The sequence below is a fragment of the Zingiber officinale genome, chromosome 8A (genome assembly GCF_018446385.1).
Source record: "Zingiber officinale cultivar Zhangliang chromosome 8A, Zo_v1.1, whole genome shotgun sequence".
Taxonomy (NCBI): domain Eukaryota; kingdom Viridiplantae; phylum Streptophyta; class Magnoliopsida; order Zingiberales; family Zingiberaceae; genus Zingiber; species Zingiber officinale.
This window is the reverse complement of record NC_056000.1, coordinates 82,637,500-82,656,197: the sequence shown is the minus strand read 5'-3', so window position 1 is coordinate 82,656,197 and position 18,698 is coordinate 82,637,500. Positions and strand designations below refer to the sequence as shown.

Sequence of the window (18,698 nt, the reverse complement as noted above, 5' to 3'; positions counted from 1 at the left end):
AGTTCCATCCAAGCATAGTATGTGACATCCTCTTTTTCAGGAAAAGCACATGAAATGAACAATGGTATGGAATGCTAATGTTATCTGTGATAGATAATTTGGATATATCCACACTATAAACTAGGTTTACTTTGAACTGATGGATCATATTCAGATACAACTTGTAAGTTAAGTTTGCAAGCTGCGTGTCTTGAATTGACTCTCTCTCACTGGATCAATAAATCCTTGCCCTGCATTCATGAGGATATTTACTGATACACTTACAAATCCTGTGCAAATTCTGTAATATTATCTTTGTATCGATTACAACCTTACAAGCTATTTCAGAAATCAATCCAAGTTACTCGGCTAGGTTTTTATATGTTTCAATCTGACATTTGTGACCCCCATTCATGACATCCAACATGTTTTTCCTCCTTGCAATATGATATAAACATTGTTGCAGTATAGACAATAAAAAATAAGTTTACACTATGATATTTATGCATTTGGTGTATGTACAACCATTCTCGGTATGCATTTGTTACATCTAACATGTTTCATTTGTCTTTCAACAGGCTAATTGAAAATAAGCTGCTCTACACTCTGCAACAGGAACATGATATGAGTCTTCCAGCTGTTACAACTTCCCACCATCGATCAGTGTGAATTACACTTGTTCATTTCCAGTTAGCTTGTCAAGAAAATTGAGAAAGCTTCAAAACCCAATGGGTTCGAGATTCCCTTCCCATCAGCTAAGCAATGGCTTGTATGTTTCAGGCCGACCTGAGCCACCAAAGGAGAAAACTCCAGTTATGAGCTCAACAGCTATGCCATATACAGGTGGAGATATAAAAAAATCAAGAGAATTAGTGAAGATGTTTGAACTACATGTGGAAAAATCCAGAAAATCTAGACCTCTAAATGCCCCTCCAAGGAACACATCATTTGGAAGTGCAGCTTCTCATTCAGGGCAGAGCCGGTCCTGGTTAGTTAAAGGCCCTGGGCGAGACTATTAATGATACCCTAATTTATCCTTCCATCAATCTAAATAATAAAAATTCTCATAATTCTAACATAAAAATAAGAATGAAGCATCAATTCTAAAACTATAGGTATAATTTTTTTTTTCCATTCTTACACTATTAAATTATCCAAGAATAATAATTCTAGTTGTAATCAATTTCATTTAGAATGCAAGAGATACTTATAAAGAGTAATCATTTAAATTTTTAGCAAAATAACACTGATAGCGAAGAAAAATTTAACTCAAAAATACAAAAAGATAAACAAAGTAATGTAACACTCCTGACACTAATATAGGAAATAATAAAAATAAAAAATTACAGTCTAATCAGCTTACCTCCATAACTCTTATTTTTAACATCAACAAACCTAGAAGAACGAAGAGAACATCAGAAAGACCTGTCACAAATATATTCATTTTGAGTTTGAACAATTTAAACAATTTATTCAACAGAGTAGTTAAGAATTAAAATATTTTTATAAAAAAATGGTGACATTGCATGTATACTTCGATAAGAAAAATTAAAACTCAGTATAAATAAATTAAATTTTATGTATAGGAATCCTAACAATAACAAAAATTAAAAATACTATCAATGTTTAAAATTTTAAATTGACTCATGCGATGAGCAAAAACTTTTTATGAAAAATGACCTAATTGGTTACTCAGTATAAACAGTAAAATAAATTTTAGTTTATAAAAACTTAAAATGTTAGATGCCTCCTCGTTTTTTTTTAAAAAAAAACCTGTTATTTATTGGAAAAAGAAATACCATATTAGAAGGAGGTAAACCTAACCTTTTTAGTATGATTTATTACAAAATCTCACTGATCTTTGATAAGCTCTAAAGAAATGCAAACCAACTCTATAAACTTTACAAATCTAAAATTTAAAGATCCCTTCCTCACCAATATACAAAATTAAAAAATCTGCACATAGGAACCAATAAAAGAGCAACCTTGCAGCACCAACCTCTCCAGCAAACTAAGGCCAAAAATTTCTACCTTCAAGAAAGCATATTACTGATGCACATAAGAAACTCCCACTATAGCAAACCATAAAAAATTATAGTGCAGAACTGCCATTCACCACCAGCCATTCATTGCACCAAAATTCAGCATCAAACATTTGGCACATAAAATTCCAAACAAATCTAGACACCACGGAACCTCATGCAAAATTCCTTCAGCAAGGAGCTTCCACAAACCCAACATCCACTTATCAGCAACAGCAAATGAAACTAGCCACCAATAGTCACAGCAACGAACCCAGAGCATACCATGAGATCATATTTCCATATTCCACAAAACTTGCTTTACCAATCACCAACTGATAACCCTTAGAGCACCATTCTCAAAGCAAAACCAAACCATGCCACTGCCCTCAGCACAGCTCCAAAGTTGCATAGAAAAGAAATCCCACTAGCAACCATCATCTTCCATGTTCAAGGAAAAAAATCATTCCACAAATGCTTCACTATATGAATTCCACCCTGCAGAAATAACTTCACACCACCAACAAAGCCAAACGTACCAAAATCGACACCAAAATCTAAGGACACAAAAGATAAACCCCATGAAACCGGAATGAAACTCCACACTTTTGCCTTTTTCAAATTTGTCCGAAAGTTCCAAGTCCACCTTAAAATCCGAGAACAGCCTCTCCAGTATTTAAAATCAGGAATCCTGCAATCAGCATCTCCTACCAACTACTCACTACATAACACCATATTCTGCCGAAATCCCCAACCCAACATATAACTTCATAAACCAGATAACCCAAAGCATAATTAATCCTTCACAGCCTTAATTCAAAGATCTCCATAACACATGAAATTCTGCAAAACCTTTGAACTCTGCTTTCTCGCAGAAATAACTCCACAATACCATCTCCTCTATTGAACTTATCAACACAATAATCCCAAAGAAAACATGTATAAACACCACACCCTTATCATGGTCGCCGAATTGTCACAACCAATCAAGCTCACAAAGAGTTCTATGTCCCAGCACAATAAGACTCCGATTGTCACAACCAATCAAGCCCTATTTTTATTCAAAGTCGTACGGTTTGATCGAAACAGACGAGATAAAAATAGAAAAGCAAAGATGAAGACCCATTTAGGGTTTACAGAAGTGTGAAGTAACAAGTCACACCTTTGAGAGAGCCAGAGAGGGCCAGTAGTCATCGCAATGAGGAAGGAAAGGCATGGCGAGGAGGTCTTCAACGTCTTTGAGAGAGCAGAGATGCGCCCGTAGTCGTCGTACCGAGAGAGCGAAGACCCGACGAGGAGGGCTTCCGGCTTCAACAAGGAGAATCGTGAGGACGCTTTGGTGCTATGGCATGGAGAATCGCTGGCGTTCAGCTTTAGTTAGGGATTTGACGAGGGCTTCAGCGAGGGATGAGGGCTTTAACGAGGGAATGAGGGATGAAGAACCTTTATAAAAAAAATGTTAACAAATATAAACTTTTATATATATAAATGGGCCCCTAGGTATTTTTGGGCCCTGGGCAGGAGCCCTGGTAGCCCTGGCCCAGGGCCGGCTCTGATTCAGGGTCTATCATACCGAATGCCTCTGGTCGGTCTAGCTATTCTGGTTCTCTCTCTTATGCAGGATCAATTTCTAGCACCTCACTAGTTAGCGGAGGCCCCATCATATAGAAATCTAATTCTGAGCCACTTAAACATGGAGATCTTTATAAGAAATCTTCTGGTCTTCAATCTGGAGGGGGAGCGATGGAATTCGGGGTCGTTAGAGGTCGCTGGAAGTCGCGGAAAGGAGATCGAGGGAGGTCGCTGGAGGTCGGCGGCGCTAGAGGGAGGGCGCTAGAGGTTGGCGATGCTGGAGGGAGGTCGACGGCGCTAGAGGGAGGCGGTGCTGGAGGTCGAGAGGCTAGGGCTTTTGTGCGGAGGCAGCGCTGGAGGGAGGCCGCAGGCGACAAGGGAGGCAGCGCTGGAGGGTGGCAATGTCGGAGTTCGCTAGGGCTTATGTGCGTTGGCGCGTGCACACATTTTGCACGTGAGGGAGATTTTTATATCAATGTATGATTCAGGGAGAGACAAGGAATAAAAGGTCCAGAAGATCCAGCCCCCTAAATTTCAGTACAAGGTCTAGACTCAAGTTTGTTCAGCCATCTAAAAAAAAATGCACCACTTGGTTTAACTAATTGTACCAAAAAGTTTACTAAATTCGTTCCTATAATTCTCTATCAGTGCACGCCCGAACGCATGCTACACAGAACGTAAAAGGGAAGTAGGGTTTTGCGGGGTCTCTATTTGGGTCGTTCTTAGTCCTTGTGTTGTCGCTTGACGAACCGACGCGATGCTTCAATCCCTGGTCCGCCGCCATGCCTTCCTTCCTTCGACCCAACTCCACCGCGCCTTCTTCTCCACCGGCACATCCGTCTCCGCCTCAGGCGCCACCGCTTCTCCCGATCCCCACTTCCTGGTCGAGTACCTCGTGGATACATTCGGGTTCTCCGCCGACGATGCTTCCAAGGTCTCCAAGTTACTCCCTCGTATTCAATCCACCGAGAAGCCCGACGCCGTTCTTGGATTCTTCAGATCTCAGGGCCTTGATGGTGCTAATCTGAGAAGGATACTAGCTTGGAAACCAGGATTGCTCTGCTGGGATGTGGAGACGAACCTCGCTCCGAAGTTTAAAATTTTACGCGAAATGGGATTATCTGAATCTGACATCATCAATGTCGTTCGGATGCACCCTATGGTTATTGGCTTCAAGAGCCATAACACGCTTCTCCTCAAATTGAAGACTTGGGAAAGTTTATTTGGATCGAGGGAGATCCTCCTCAAGAATCTCCGGAGGAGTGGATGGTTTTTGTGCAGCAACTTTGACAATGTAGTGCGCAACATGAACTTCTTGCAGGACGAATGTGGTATTCCTGAAGACCGGGTTTCTTTTGTCATTAAAAACCACCCCAGCTTCATCGTGCCAAACCCTGATGCCCTTCGGGCTCTAGTAGATAGAGCTGATGGGATTGGAATTCCCCGTGGATCCGGGATGTACCTCTGGATCCTTTTTGTGCTGCACGGGGTCAGCAAAGAAAAATTTGAGGCCCAAGTTAAGCTCATGAACAGTTTTGGTTTGTCGAACTCTGATTTCAATACTGCAGTCCAGAAACATCCAACTTTTTTATGGAGTTCCACAGAGGCATTGCGGAGGAAGATGGAATTTCTTATCAAGGATGTCGGGATTGCACCTTTAGACATTGCTTACCACCCGTCGCCTTTAGGATTAAGTTTGGAAAAGAGGTTGATTCCTCGATTTCGTGTGATGGAGATATTGAAATCTGAAGGGTTATGGGAGTCGACAAAGAAGCTACATAGATTTTTCTTATTGTCTGGTCCAATCTTTTTGCAGAAGTATGTGCTCCCTTACCAAGATAAATTACCCAAACTGCTTGAAGTCTTGTGAGTTGTAGTCTCGAGTTCTAGGGAATAATCCAAACTGCCAATGAATGCAAAGATTTAGATAGGTTTGTTTTTGATGGATAAACAATGATATTGAACCATTCTTGTTCTAGTTTCTCATATGGTTTACGTATTACTTTCCTAGTTGATCGATTATAAATGTTAGCTGCTAATGTAGACATGAGGATGCTTGTTTTTTCCAAATTCCTTTTTACAACCTGTTTGACTTGCAAAACACTTATTTTAGGAAGTTGTCAGTTGAACTCCTCTCAAAGTAGAAGACATTGTGCCTTTTAAAATGTAAAAAAGGTGTTCTGTTTTCCTTTTTCTGCATATGCCAAGGTTAGTGAAAAATCACTTTCCTTCTATTAAATCTATCCCATCTGTGAATATTCTAGCTAGAAGCTTCTTTGTCCAGCTTCATTGAAAGTGTCACTCTTGAATTTCCTTGTTTGTTAATACAAAATTATAGTCTATTTCTAAATGTTGTCAATTACAAATTGTTACTTGTATGTGAAGTATTGTTTGCCTGAGATTCTTCTAGTATAGTTATTTGAGTTGTAAAGTGATAAAAAAGATCTTATACTACTCAAAATTAGCCGGGGCAATCGCCAAGGCAACTTTGTTATGTAGTCCATCTCATACTTATCAGCCCTCTTGACTAGGTGCTTGATCTATTCAACTGCTTAATCTACTTAGGTCAAGCGGCTTAGTATAAATATCGAGTAGGCTCGAGTGTAGCAGATAGATGTCTTCACAGATTTTTCCTCTGCTGCAAACTGCAGTGTTCTTCCTCTTTGCAACGAGCTATTTATTTTCTATCTTCTTTTACCATATTATTCCTTAAACTCATTAATTTTATGTGCTTATTTATAAGTTGTTCGATTAGATTTATAATGCTCCATAATCTATTTATGTATGTTATTGTATTGTTTTTTTATGACAATACGAAATTATAAATAGTTTGTTGAATATGCTAATCACTTATTTACTTGATATTTGATTTTTTCCATTGTAGTAGTAGTATCCTTTCAGAATTAAAAATAAATTCTAAACCTTCTCTCTCTCCTTTTCCTTTCAAAAACTCAAATATTTTGAACTCTACTAATTTTCTCGTTTGGTCCTTAATCATCTTAATCGATCAACTCCCTCGATGTTGCCTTGTTTCATCGTGATCATCGTCATCGTTGATCAACACTCTCGGTGTCGCTTCGCTTGCTCATCGTCATTCATTTGCAGTGTGTTTTTTCATATACGCATCCTAAACATTTTCCTCCATCTAAATGTAGCAAATACAACATTATTGTAGTTACGGAATCATAGTTGTTACAATGTTATTGTTTGTGGTCCTACCACGTTATAGTAGTTATGATTTCATAACTGCTATAACTTTTTGGTCTAACCAATACATTGTAGCAGTTATGATACCATAGTTGTTACAACATTTTTAGACCAAAATGTTGTAGCAACTACAGTACCGTAGCTGTTACATCTTGTTGGTCTAACCATATTGTAGCATCTACGAAATCGTAGCTACTGGAACGTTGCAACAGCTAACCATAATTAGCTGAAATATTATTTTATTATTCAAAACTAACATTATAATAGATCACTAAGATATTAAATATTTATTTACATAATTAAATGAGGTCTAGTACTTCATCATCCCTTAGAAGATCTACTTCTTGTGCATATCATAAAAAAAATACAATAGAACAATAATGTCCTTGCAGTTTAAGTCATTCATATTACACTAGCACCAAATGAGTGACAGATGGAGTTGATAAGTAGAAGTCCATTTGCTTGGGCCCTAAACATATCGCATAATGCAAGCATCAGCAAACATCAGAGGCACTGTACAAAATATGTTTGATAATTGAGACTATCATGCTAAGTGTTTCATCTTTCAAAATCAGAAAATTAGATTCACAAGAAAAGATTTATACTAATTTTAGGACTTCCGATTTATAGCTATGAAGTCCCTTTGCATTTGGATGTTGCCTCCACCCTATTCTACCTGTAACATTTCATAGATCGGAATTGTCTAAAGAATGAAATAGAGAACAAGCTGATCAACATCAACAAATAATCATATCCTAAATTGATCTTTTGTTTTGTCAACTTATTATTTTATATATTTTTATATGGGTGTTATTTACTACTACTAGCAGTATATCTAGATTTCCAGTAAATTTATTACTTGATTGTATAAATGACTTTGAAAATTTATATAGATATAACTAGTGTAAGTTGTATATGACTATATCACCCCGCATATAGAGGGCATTGGTGTGATGCTCTCATTAAGGCCCAAGCCACCAGGCCTTGAGGGAAATCAAACTCTAACGCTGAAAAGATTTGCACACCTACTTGTTGTAAGTTGATAAATTTTACTGTAACTTCATGATTCAAAATTTATAATCATACTTATTGCATTACAGGTTTATATGTGTGAACATGTTAGAATTATAAAGTCACACAAGAACTTTATCCTTTCAAGAATATGCTGATGGAACTGGACAATCTCGTGTATCTACAATAAAGACGATGATTGGCAAGCTGACTTCGTAAAAAATAATAGCAACTTTGGTTTCATTAGATTTAGAGGAACATTTGCAATTAACTGATTTCCTAGTAGCTGTGGAAGAGCAAATTGATGATCAAATTGCACAGAACTTTACCAATGTATCTTTTTCTCAACAAGTAGAGAATGTTAAGGAGCATGTAGTAGAGGATGTTTAGGAGCAAATTGAATATCAATATTTCAGAGTAAAAGATGATCAACTTGTTGAGATACATTCTATGGTTGTTCGGTTGAGAAGGGAAAAAGAAGAGGAGAAAAAAAAGAAAGGAAGTTGTTGATTTAATGGAGAGGACTACCAGTAATGTTAACATTAGCATTGCTGAGAAGGACAAGACTATAGATGAAAATGTCAGAATTTTAGCTATAAAAGATAAAATTATAACCGAGCATGATATTAAAATTGCAGAGCTCCAAACACTGCTACAGAGCAAGGTATCAGAAGAGCCATGAGCAACCCCTACCTCGGATAAAAAGGTCATAAAGCCTAATCTGCCAATACATACAAGAATAAAGAGGTGCTATAAAGAGTATTGGATCACTATCGACTCAAAAATTTAAACAAGTCCCAAAAAAAGAGAACAGATAGGATTGAAAATAAATAACTAAGGGGAATGAGAAAGACAAAAAGATTATTAAGTATGAAGATCCAGAAGCCCCTATTCCATCAAATAAATTTGTCATAGTTTTATCAAATCATCAAATCAAACTTATTGAGATTTAGAAGCTCAAAACCAAAATATTGAAGGTAGGGTTGATTGTAGTTAATTATTGTTATTATTAATCCTCAATAACATGTTTGTCTATGTATTTGTTCAGCAAGCGAAGACATATTTTAAGAAAAATATGCTTTTGATATGTTTATTTATTACTAATGCCATTTATATTTAGGTGGAGTTTTTTAAGAGTCTCAAATGGTCATACTTTCACAGATGACATCGAGGTTTAGCACCTATTTCTGGAAATGAGTTTAAAACAATTTAAGTAAATGACTCCATACAAAGCAAATCGTAATTTGTAAGTATTTATTTATGTATCATATTATTGATTGCAATTAGATTCTTGTAAGTTTAAAAAAATTATCTTACAGATTAGATTGTGTCTTTTTGTGAAATGTTATGATGAGAGTTTAATGATTCAGAGATTAACTGAATTCAGACAAGCTGAAATGAAAGTTTATAGATTTAGAGTTGGATATAAAATTATGACAAGCAAAAATTGGAAGGTGGAAGTATGATGTTGTTGTTTATATAATATCAATGACAAAATTCAAATTGTATATTTGTATTAAAAAAACTATGATATGATGTTATTCACATGATGTTGATTTGGTTGTATCAAAATTTAAGTTTGTATGTGTACAATCACATTGTAGCAGTTACGAGTCCATAGCTACTACAACGTTAAGTCTATGTTCTAGTAGGATCGAAACTGTAGTTGTTTCAATATGGTCATGATTTGTTCAATAATGTTGTAGCAACTACGAGTCCGTAATTGCTACAATATTAAGTCTGTGTTATAGTAGCTATGAAACTGTAGCTACTACGACATGATCATGATTTGTTCAATCACGTTATAGCAGCTATGAGTTCATAGTTGCTACAACGTTAAGTCTGTGTTGTAGCAGCTATGGAATCGTAGCTGCTATAATGTAGTTATGATTTGTTCAATCACGTTGTAGCAACTACGAGTTCGTAGCTACTACGACATTAAGTCTGTGTTATAGCAGCTATAGAACCATAGCTTTAACAACATGATCATGATTTTTTCAATCATATTGTAGCAACTATGAGTATGTAATTACAACGTTAAATCTGTGTTGTAGCAGTTATGAAACCATAACTGTTGAAACATGATCATGATTTGCTCAATCATGTTGAAGCAATTACAAATCTGTATCTACTACAACATTAAGTTTGTGTTGTAGCAGTTACGAAACTGAGTTTGTGATGTATTAGCTACGAAACCGTAGTCGTTATAACATGGTCATGATTTTTTTAATAACATTATAGTAGCTATGAATCTGTAGCTACTATAATATTAAGTCTGTATTATAGTAGCTAAGGAACCGTTGTTACTACAACGTGGTTATGATTTGTTCAATCTCATTGTAGCTACTACTAGTCCGTAACTGCTATAACATTAAGTCAGTGTTATAACAGATATGGAATTGTATTTGCTATAATGTGATCTTGATTAATTAAAGTTAAGCAACTCCTCCCTTGCATTTAATGGGCTATAACTCTAGAAATGATATTTCAACTCCTTGAATTAAATTTCACCAACTTCTTTCTTATATTTAATGAGCTATAATTCTGAAATTGATGAAATTTACACCATTATAAAGATGGCATCCTAGCATATGTTGACCCTTCACTTTCAGATCATGGCATAAGACTCTTTACAAATCATGGCACGTTTGTGTCACCTGAAATGATGACCTTCTTCTAGTCCCCTGATAGTGCTTAATGATTCAAGTTCTGACACTTCTATGGGGTCTTGGGAAGACTCTTCCCCTTTTGCGCCTCTGAACATTTTGGCAAGGCCTTCTATGTAGGACCAAAATTTTTTAAATATCTCTACAATAGTACAAAATTGTCCATTTTGGGTCAAAGTCTTTATGGATTTATTTTTGGACTCTACCCAAAAGGTCTCATACCAATGGAGATATCTTCATCTTATAAACCCATGATATTTTTCATGTATTTCCAATGTGGGACTTTGATTGTATTTCTAACAATTATCTCCTCAAACAAAGGACTACTATTATTCTCATGGTTTATGCCTCCCCTCAAGTGTCAAGTCACTCTTGACCTATTTAGGGTCTCCCCTACTTCGTTTAAGGTTCCACCTATATTGTTCGATTTGGATCATGGCTTTGGCTCATGCTTCTTTCGACGGTTAGTCTGGTGAAGAGTGACCTTGCTCTGATATCAATTGTAGGGCCAAAATATTTTAGATATTTCTATAATAGTTTGATATTGTTCACTTTGGGCCTAAGCCTTTATGGATTTAATTTTAGGCTCTACCCCAAAAAGGCTTCATACCAATGGAGATATTTTTATCTTATAAACCTATGATCTTTTTCATGTATTTCCAATATGGGACTTTGATTGTATTCCCAACATTTTACACTAGTGGATCATCAGCAGGATCAAGGGCAAGGGAGTTGAAGGCTGCCCTTCTAACACTAGAAAATGTTGGAGATCGGTGGCCAGCTAAAAGGATGGTTGAATAGACGGTGCTCCCAATCTGTGGTTCTCTCTTCCTACACTTGTTAGTTATGTAGAGGAATAATACAAAACAAGCTAAACACAAAAGAGAAGAAAGCAAACCACTAACATGTTGTTTAACGTGGTTAGGAGATAAAACTCCTACTTCACGACTGTCCGTAAGGTGGACGATCCCAATCCGTTGGTGGATATCTCCCTGACAAACTCTGGCTAGCTCACATAGCTCCTTATGGGTGGAGAAACCTCACCACAACTCTCACAATAACACTTGAGATGCTAGGGCACTGGTAGATCCCTAATAGGGGTTAACCACTTCTATTTCGTCAACCTTAACCAAGCTCTCAAGCCTTGGTTATATAGGCCATAGGTTGGAAAACCCCACCTACTAGTCGACTGGTGAAAATGCCAGTCGACTGCCCTTTGTTAATTTCAACTGTTATAATTCAACGGCTCAATACCAATCGACTAGTAAAAGTACCAGTCGACTGCTCCACACTAGCCAAATGAACAGAGGCATTCTGTTCGCTGCTAGTCGATTGTCCAGTCGACTAATGAAAGTACCAGTCTGTTGGGATCTTAGATGGCTAGAGGGGGGGGGGGGGGGAATAGCTCCTTTAAAAACTTAAACGAAAACTTCTACACAGATAATCGTTAGCACAGCGGAATTAGACAACTAAAAGAGAGAAAAACATAAGCACACTAACACTAGGATTTACGAGGTTCGGGGATAACTTGCCCCTACTCCTCGGCGTGTCCGTAAGGTGGACGACTCCTTGATCTTCGGTAGATCGCACCCCGGATAAATTCCGGCTAAAGATCCTCCTTCTCGGTGGAGTAACCTCTCCACAAAGATCACAAGAGTAGCTTTGAAAGTGAAGCACAATTACTTACAGAGTGTGGCTAAAGGATTTAACAGTTTAACTTACAGCCACGAAGCAGAAAAACAACGACAGGAGGAATCAGCCAAGAGCTCAACGAAAACGCACAGCCTCTTGCTTGAACGACAGAGAGAGTTTTTCCAGAGTATCTTTTCATCCTCTCCTCTTCCTCCTTCTTATTTCTCTGCTTTCTTCACTGCGTTTGCCTGCATCGAATCACTGCAAACTAGTAGCGTATCACTGTCGCCAAACCAGGCGTCGCCAATCACGCTTCTTCCTCATCTGAACTCACACCAATACCATCCTTGGTCTTCACTGGTGTCTCTGAGCTCGAACCAATAAGGAAGAGTCAAGCTGATCGCAGCCAGTGAGCCAACTGAACAAGCCAGTGAACGTTGACGCTTCTTTTGCACAATTTGCAGCGATAACCAGTAGAAAAATCATTTTGTTTTATTCCTTTGATAGTCATTGATTTGAATTCAAACATCACCATGGTACCTGCAGCCTGTAACTCAAAAAGCTCACAAGCAGATGTTAGATCAGATGCATCAGAAACGAGTCAGAAATCTCAGAGAAGTAGCAGGAGACATGCGACATCACTGTGGATCGGTCAGCAGACCGATCCATAGGTTTCTGGACCGATCAGGAGATCGGTCCGGGAAGATCCTGATCGGTCTGTGGACCGATCATACTATGTGTGGATCGGTCCACAGACCGTTCCACGCTTTCTCAGCGTTTCTGATCCCTTCTTTCTGATCGGTCTGTAGACCGATCAGATAACCCACAGAATGCTTCTGTGTGGTTACTGATCGGTCCACAGACCGATCAGTTAACCCACAGAATACTTCTGTGTGGTTACTGATCGGTCACCAGACCGATCAGATAGCCCACAGATAGTCTGTGTGATTACTGATCGGTCACCCGACCGATCAGTGATCTTGGAGTATCACTGGATCGGTCTGTAGACCGATCCAATGCTACCGAGTGAGTTTTGCAGCTTTCCAGCCCGAAACCCTGAGGTCTTCCTGGTCCCGAGACCGAGCTACCGAGCCCTCTCTGACCTAGTCCGGAGAACGAGCTACCGAGCCCTCTCCGACCTCATCCGGTCCAGAGAACGAGCTACCGAGCCCTCTCTGACCATTCCGTGCCAAGTCACCATACTTGGACTTTTCCCGTGCCAAGCTCCCTGCTTGGACTTTTTACCAGATGTCTGGTCAACCTTGACCCATCTGGATTTCCCTTGCCTGGCTTCACTCACCAGGACTTTCCCTCCCAATTGATCAACCTCGATCAGTAGTCATTCTGAGTTAAATTAATATCTGATACAAACTTAAATCAGTGTCAACATCAAAACAACAGTCAGGTCAGACTGTATCAACAATCTCCCCCTTTTTGTTGTTTGACAACACGATTTAAGTTTAGATCAGAATTGTTCAAAATTTCATAATTTTAGGGGAATCAAGATCCTCCCCCTAAGACAGATACAATACCATGTAAGAATAGGAGAATCATCCTCCTAAGACAGATACAGTACCATGTAAGAATAGGAGACTCATGATTCTCCCCCTAACTCAAACTTTCATTTAATTCTAAACTTAGTTACCTTCTCCCCCTTTGTCAAACACCGAAAAGGTGCGAACCAAGTAAGAAAATGTTAAAAGACTCCCCCTTAACCCATACTGTTTTCTTTCTTAATCCCCCAAAATGCCTCTAAGTGTATTACGAGACAGTGATAAAGAGATAAAGGACAAACAGGACATGCAAGTGAACAACATATTAATATCCAATAGAAAATGAAGCATAATAAAGAGCAAGCAAAAAGAAAACGGAGTAGCATAAATACAGGAGTAGCATCAGAAGTGCAAACATCCAGGTCAGTCATAAAGACTAACAAATAACATCCAAAATACAGACAGCCAACAAACAAACTGTATCAATCAACATCCTCACACTGAGGAATATCACCATCATCGGCAGGAGGGGTGAAATCCTGAGGCGGCATGCCGGAGGATGAATAGCCTGGGTAAGACTGCGGAGGCGGGTAGCGTGCCATCCATCCGAGTAGCAACTGCTGTGTCACCACCTGATGACTGCGCATATCATCGAAGCGCTGGTCAATATGCCCGCGCAGGTCATCGTAGCGCTGGTCAATCCGTATGCGTAGTCCATCGAACTCAGCAGTCACCATCTCCTCGTGACGATCAAATCGGCTCTCCAACTCAGCGATCTGCCAGCGCAGGTCTGGATCCGCCTCGCCAATGTCAGCAGGAGGAGCAGCAACAGGAGCAGCTGCAACCTGTCGTGGAGGTCCCCGTGGTAACTCACCTAAAGCTCTCCCATCCTTCCACTGAACATCCCCATTTTGCCCTATGATTCCAGACTTGGAAAATGCCCGTTTCCCAAGTCGGCAATCCTGCCTGACCATTTTGATTATTCTACCCTTAGAGACATCAACCTGAAGGGTCTCAAGCCAATCAGTAATTATATGCCCATAAGGCATATAAATAGTGAAGCCGCTAGGCTGAGAATATGATATGATCGAGGAGTAGATGCTCGACATGATATCAAAATCGAGACGCCGACGCAAACCATAAAGCATAAGACAATGATATGATCGGATCTCAGATAATGGTTTAGATGTGATAGGTAGAAGGCAGTTCGTGACAATTTTAAAAAGAATGTAATCTTGAGGAGATAATCTCAAGGCTGCAAAAGTAGGGAAGTCAACATCTAGCTCATCTAGCCCTTGTCTAGGCTGTCTGAAGAAGTACTCATATATATCGTCAGGTGAGATATCAAACGGTGGAGGTAACTGATCTGGTAAGTCAGGAAATATCGAAAAGACATCACCGGAACACCTCCGACAATTGAGATACTCAAAGAAAGATGAGATACTGAAATCAAGAGTCCGCTTAGCAACTCTTGTTTTAAAACCTTGATCATTAGTCTCATGAAGGTTATTATAGAACTCAGAGACCAAGTCATAGTTGATATCCCGTTCCAAGTAGACTAGTGAATCGAGTTTGTAGTATGCTATGATTTCGGACACTTGTGGGCAAAATTCGTCCATGAATTTTCTATCCACGGACCTACAAGGGAGTAATTTGAATGTCCTTTGTTGAAAAGCTTGCTCAGACTGGCGGTTTGGGAATCTACTGGAACTAGCTGGTTGGGGTCGAGAGGGAGCAGGAGACTTGGTTTTCTCAGCTGGGGACTTAGAAGAACCCTCACCAGCTGCTTTCTTCCTAAATAGATAAAGATGTGGACACGGTCGGGGCAAATGGGAGTCCACGGGAGCCACATAGAGAGAACCGAGACAACACACATAGAGAAAATGTGAAAAGAAGCTAAAATGCTAAGAATGAACAAATCTTGGGAGGAAGAAGAGTTACCTGGGCGCCATTGTGACCTTTGGCTTTTAGAAGATGATGGGTCGAGAAGACGGGAGGAAAAGAGGAGCGTCGGCTAGGTTATGAGTCGGTCGGCTAGGGTTTTGGAAAAGGAAGAAGATCGGGAAGAGAGGAGGTCGGGAGGATTTAATGAGGGGATAGTGCACAGTGAGATCTGATCGGACGGTCGTCCGATCAGTATCGATTTTAACGCCCAAAGAGGTCTGATCGGTCCCCCAGACTGATCAGGAAACTCTCTGATCGGTCGTGGAGACCGATCAGGTAGCCTTCCTGCGAACCATAGAACTGACCGAAGAGTTATGGATTCGTTCTGGATCGGTCAACAGACCGACCCAGTATCTCCTGATCGGTCCCTGGACCGATCAGAGGTGGATGCGTGCCAGAACCTCCTGATCGGTCGTGGAGACCGATCAGGGAACCTCCTGATCGGTCCCCGGACCGATCAGAGGTCGATCAGTAGCTAGCGATACGTTTCAGAACCCCTGATCGGTCTGCAGACCGATCAGATATCGACCTGATCGGTCCCTGGACCGATCAGTGTCTGATAATCCTGAAATTCTGATTTCAGTAACTGAAATTTTTGCGCCGTTGTTGATCGAGAATTCTGAAAAGTTCAACAACCAAGAATTCAGAACCTCCCAAATTCATAACCTAGAACCTAAGGATCAACACCCACAATTGTGTTCAAAAACTGAACTCTTATAGCCTGAGCTTGTTTAGAGCCTGAAAGTTTCAGACTTCAAAACCTAAAAACTCAGACATTTGGAATCTTAGAGTTCCAATCTTAGAGAACCTTATAAAACTATTACCTATAGTGAACCAAGGTATTAGTTAAGACCTAGGATTGCTATGATCAGTTTCAAGTTTGTCAAAATATAAACAACTTGTCCTAATTTTCAATCAAGGTATGTTAAGTATCAATCAAAAGTATCAATCAACAAATCAACCATCAACTATAATTGGATAACTTCTAGGCAAAAGTCCAACCAAGATTCCTTGATTGGAATATATGAGTAAGATCAAGGAACCAATTACACATGAATTATGTAATGGTGTTCCCCATACTCAATTAATGTCTCTTCAACCTAATTATTCAAGGGATGTATGATACATTTTGAATAATTTGGTTGTTCCTAGCATCTCACCCCATTTCTAGCAAACAAAAATATTTTGTTAAACCTTATAGTTTGTGTGAGATGTTCCCAAGTTGCCCAAAATCATTCCCAATTTCTCTTGTCATTTTTAATTTTTCCTTATTGATCATGATGAGGTCCTAAGGACCTAAGGAGCCAAACACATTCCCAATTCCCTCCTTAAATGACTAAATTCATTCTCCGGAAGGGGTTTGGTGAAAATATCAGCTAGGTTTGACTTTGACTCCACATATGTGAGCACAATGTCACCCCTAGCTACGTGATCTCTAATGAAGTGATGACGCACTTCAATGTGCTTGGTCCTTGAATGATGGACTGGATTTTTAGTTAGGTTGATCGTGCTAATGTTGTCACATAGCACTTGTACACCCTTATAAGAAAGTCCATAATCCTCTAGAGTGTGAATCATCCACAACAATTGTGATACACTCTCTCCCATGGCAATGTATTCAGCCTCGGTCGTGGAGAGAGCCACACAATGTTGCTTCCGACTTGACCAACTAACTAATGATGAACCTAAAATTGGCAACCCCCACTAGTGCTTTTCCGATCCGGTTTGCACCCAGCATAATCGGAATCGGTATAGCCTATCAAGTCAAAAGACTGCATACGAGGGTACCATAGACCTACTCGAATTGTGCCCTTAAGGTATCTCAATATTCTCTTAACTGCAATTAAATGAGATTCCTTGGCACGGACTTGATATCTAGCACACATGCCCACAGCAAAAAGTATGTCAGGTCGACTAGGCGTGAGATATAGAAGACTACCAATCATGCTTCTATATTGCGTTAGATCAATTGGTTTTCCACTCTCATCATTGTCAAGGCGAGTGCTTGTCGCCATTGGAGTGGACATTTCCTTAGAGTCACTCATATTGAATTTTCTAAGCATCTCTTGAGTGTATTTTGTCTGATGGACATAAATTCCATCTCGAGTTTGTTTGATTTCAAGTCCGAGGAAGAATGTCAACTCTCCTACTAAACTCATCTCAAACTCACTTTCCATGTGAGAAATGAATTCATTTAAATAGACCTTGTTATTTGAGCCACAAATTATGTCATCGACATACACTTGGGCTACAAAAATGTTTTCACCATCTCTACGCAGAAATAGTGTTGGGTCTATTTGGCCTCTTACAAAGCCCTTTTCTAGTAAATAAGTTGACAGCCTTTCGTACCAAGCTCGAGGTGCTTGTTTAAGCCCATAAAGAGCTTTCTTGAGCTTGTATACGTGGTTTGGAGCTTCGGTACTCACAAACCCCGGGGGTTGTTCAACATAGACCTCTTCTTTAATGAAGCCATTTAAGAAGGCAGATTTAACATCCATTTGATAGAGCTTGAAACCTCTATGTGCAGCAAAAGCTAGCATCAAACGAATGGACTCTAATCGGGCCACGGGAGCATAAGTCTCATCATAATCGAGACCTTCGACTTGACTATAGCCCTTGGCTACAAGTCTTGCCTTGTTTCTTACAACTTCTCCCTTTTGATTTAACTTATTTTTGAAGACCCATTTAGTTCCAATAATGGTGGTCTTCTTAGGTCTAGGAACTAAGTCCCACACTTGGCTCCTTTCAAATTGACCTAACTCATCTTGCATAGCTATGATCCAATCAGGATCGCGTAATGCCTCATCAACTAATTTTGGTTCAATCTCTGAAATCAATGCGACTTCATTAGACTCATTTCTAAAGAATGACCTAGTCCTAACCCCTTGTTGGATATCTCCCACAATTTGGTCTTGGGGATGACTAGTGGTTATCCTAGATTGTCTTGGTGTTGGTGGAGCCTCATGAATGGTCTCACTAGGCACAGGCAAGGACTCAATATCAGGCAAGGGATCAACCGGAGCCCTTTGTTGCCTTTGCTCATCGTCATCAGAGTCAACCTCGACTCTTTCTTCATTTTGATCATTCAAACTTAGATTTCTAAGTTCAAGTTGAATTTCTCCTACATCCCTTGATTGATCATTTGATTTAGGGATTTCTTCAAAAGCTACATC

The 18,698-nt window shown here is 39.4% G+C and overlaps 1 protein-coding gene and 1 long non-coding RNA gene across 2 annotated transcripts; one reads left to right on the top strand and one right to left on the bottom strand.

Moving 5' to 3' along the window:
• Window positions 1-389: 389 nt before the first annotated feature.
• On the bottom strand, window positions 390-3,426 carry LOC122011886. Its single transcript, XR_006120053.1, has 3 exons — window positions 3,163-3,426; window positions 1,343-1,404; window positions 390-765 (listed from the first exon to the last, which is right to left on the bottom strand). It is a non-coding gene; the product is annotated as an uncharacterized LOC122011886 (long non-coding RNA).
• A 903-nt stretch (window positions 3,427-4,329) lies between these two features.
• LOC122011028 (transcription termination factor MTERF8, chloroplastic-like) lies at window positions 4,330-5,442 on the top strand. Its single transcript, XM_042567477.1, has one exon. It carries the CDS (start codon window positions 4,330-4,332, stop codon window positions 5,440-5,442), a length of 1,113 nt encoding a protein of 370 aa, XP_042423411.1.
• Window positions 5,443-18,698: the final 13,256 nt, after the last annotated feature.

What these genes read in the sequence shown, in the direction of transcription:
- LOC122011028 (XM_042567477.1), top strand. Translation starts at nt 4,330, where the DNA reads ATGCTTCAATCCCTGGTCCGCCGCCATGCCTTCCTTCCTTCGACCCAA.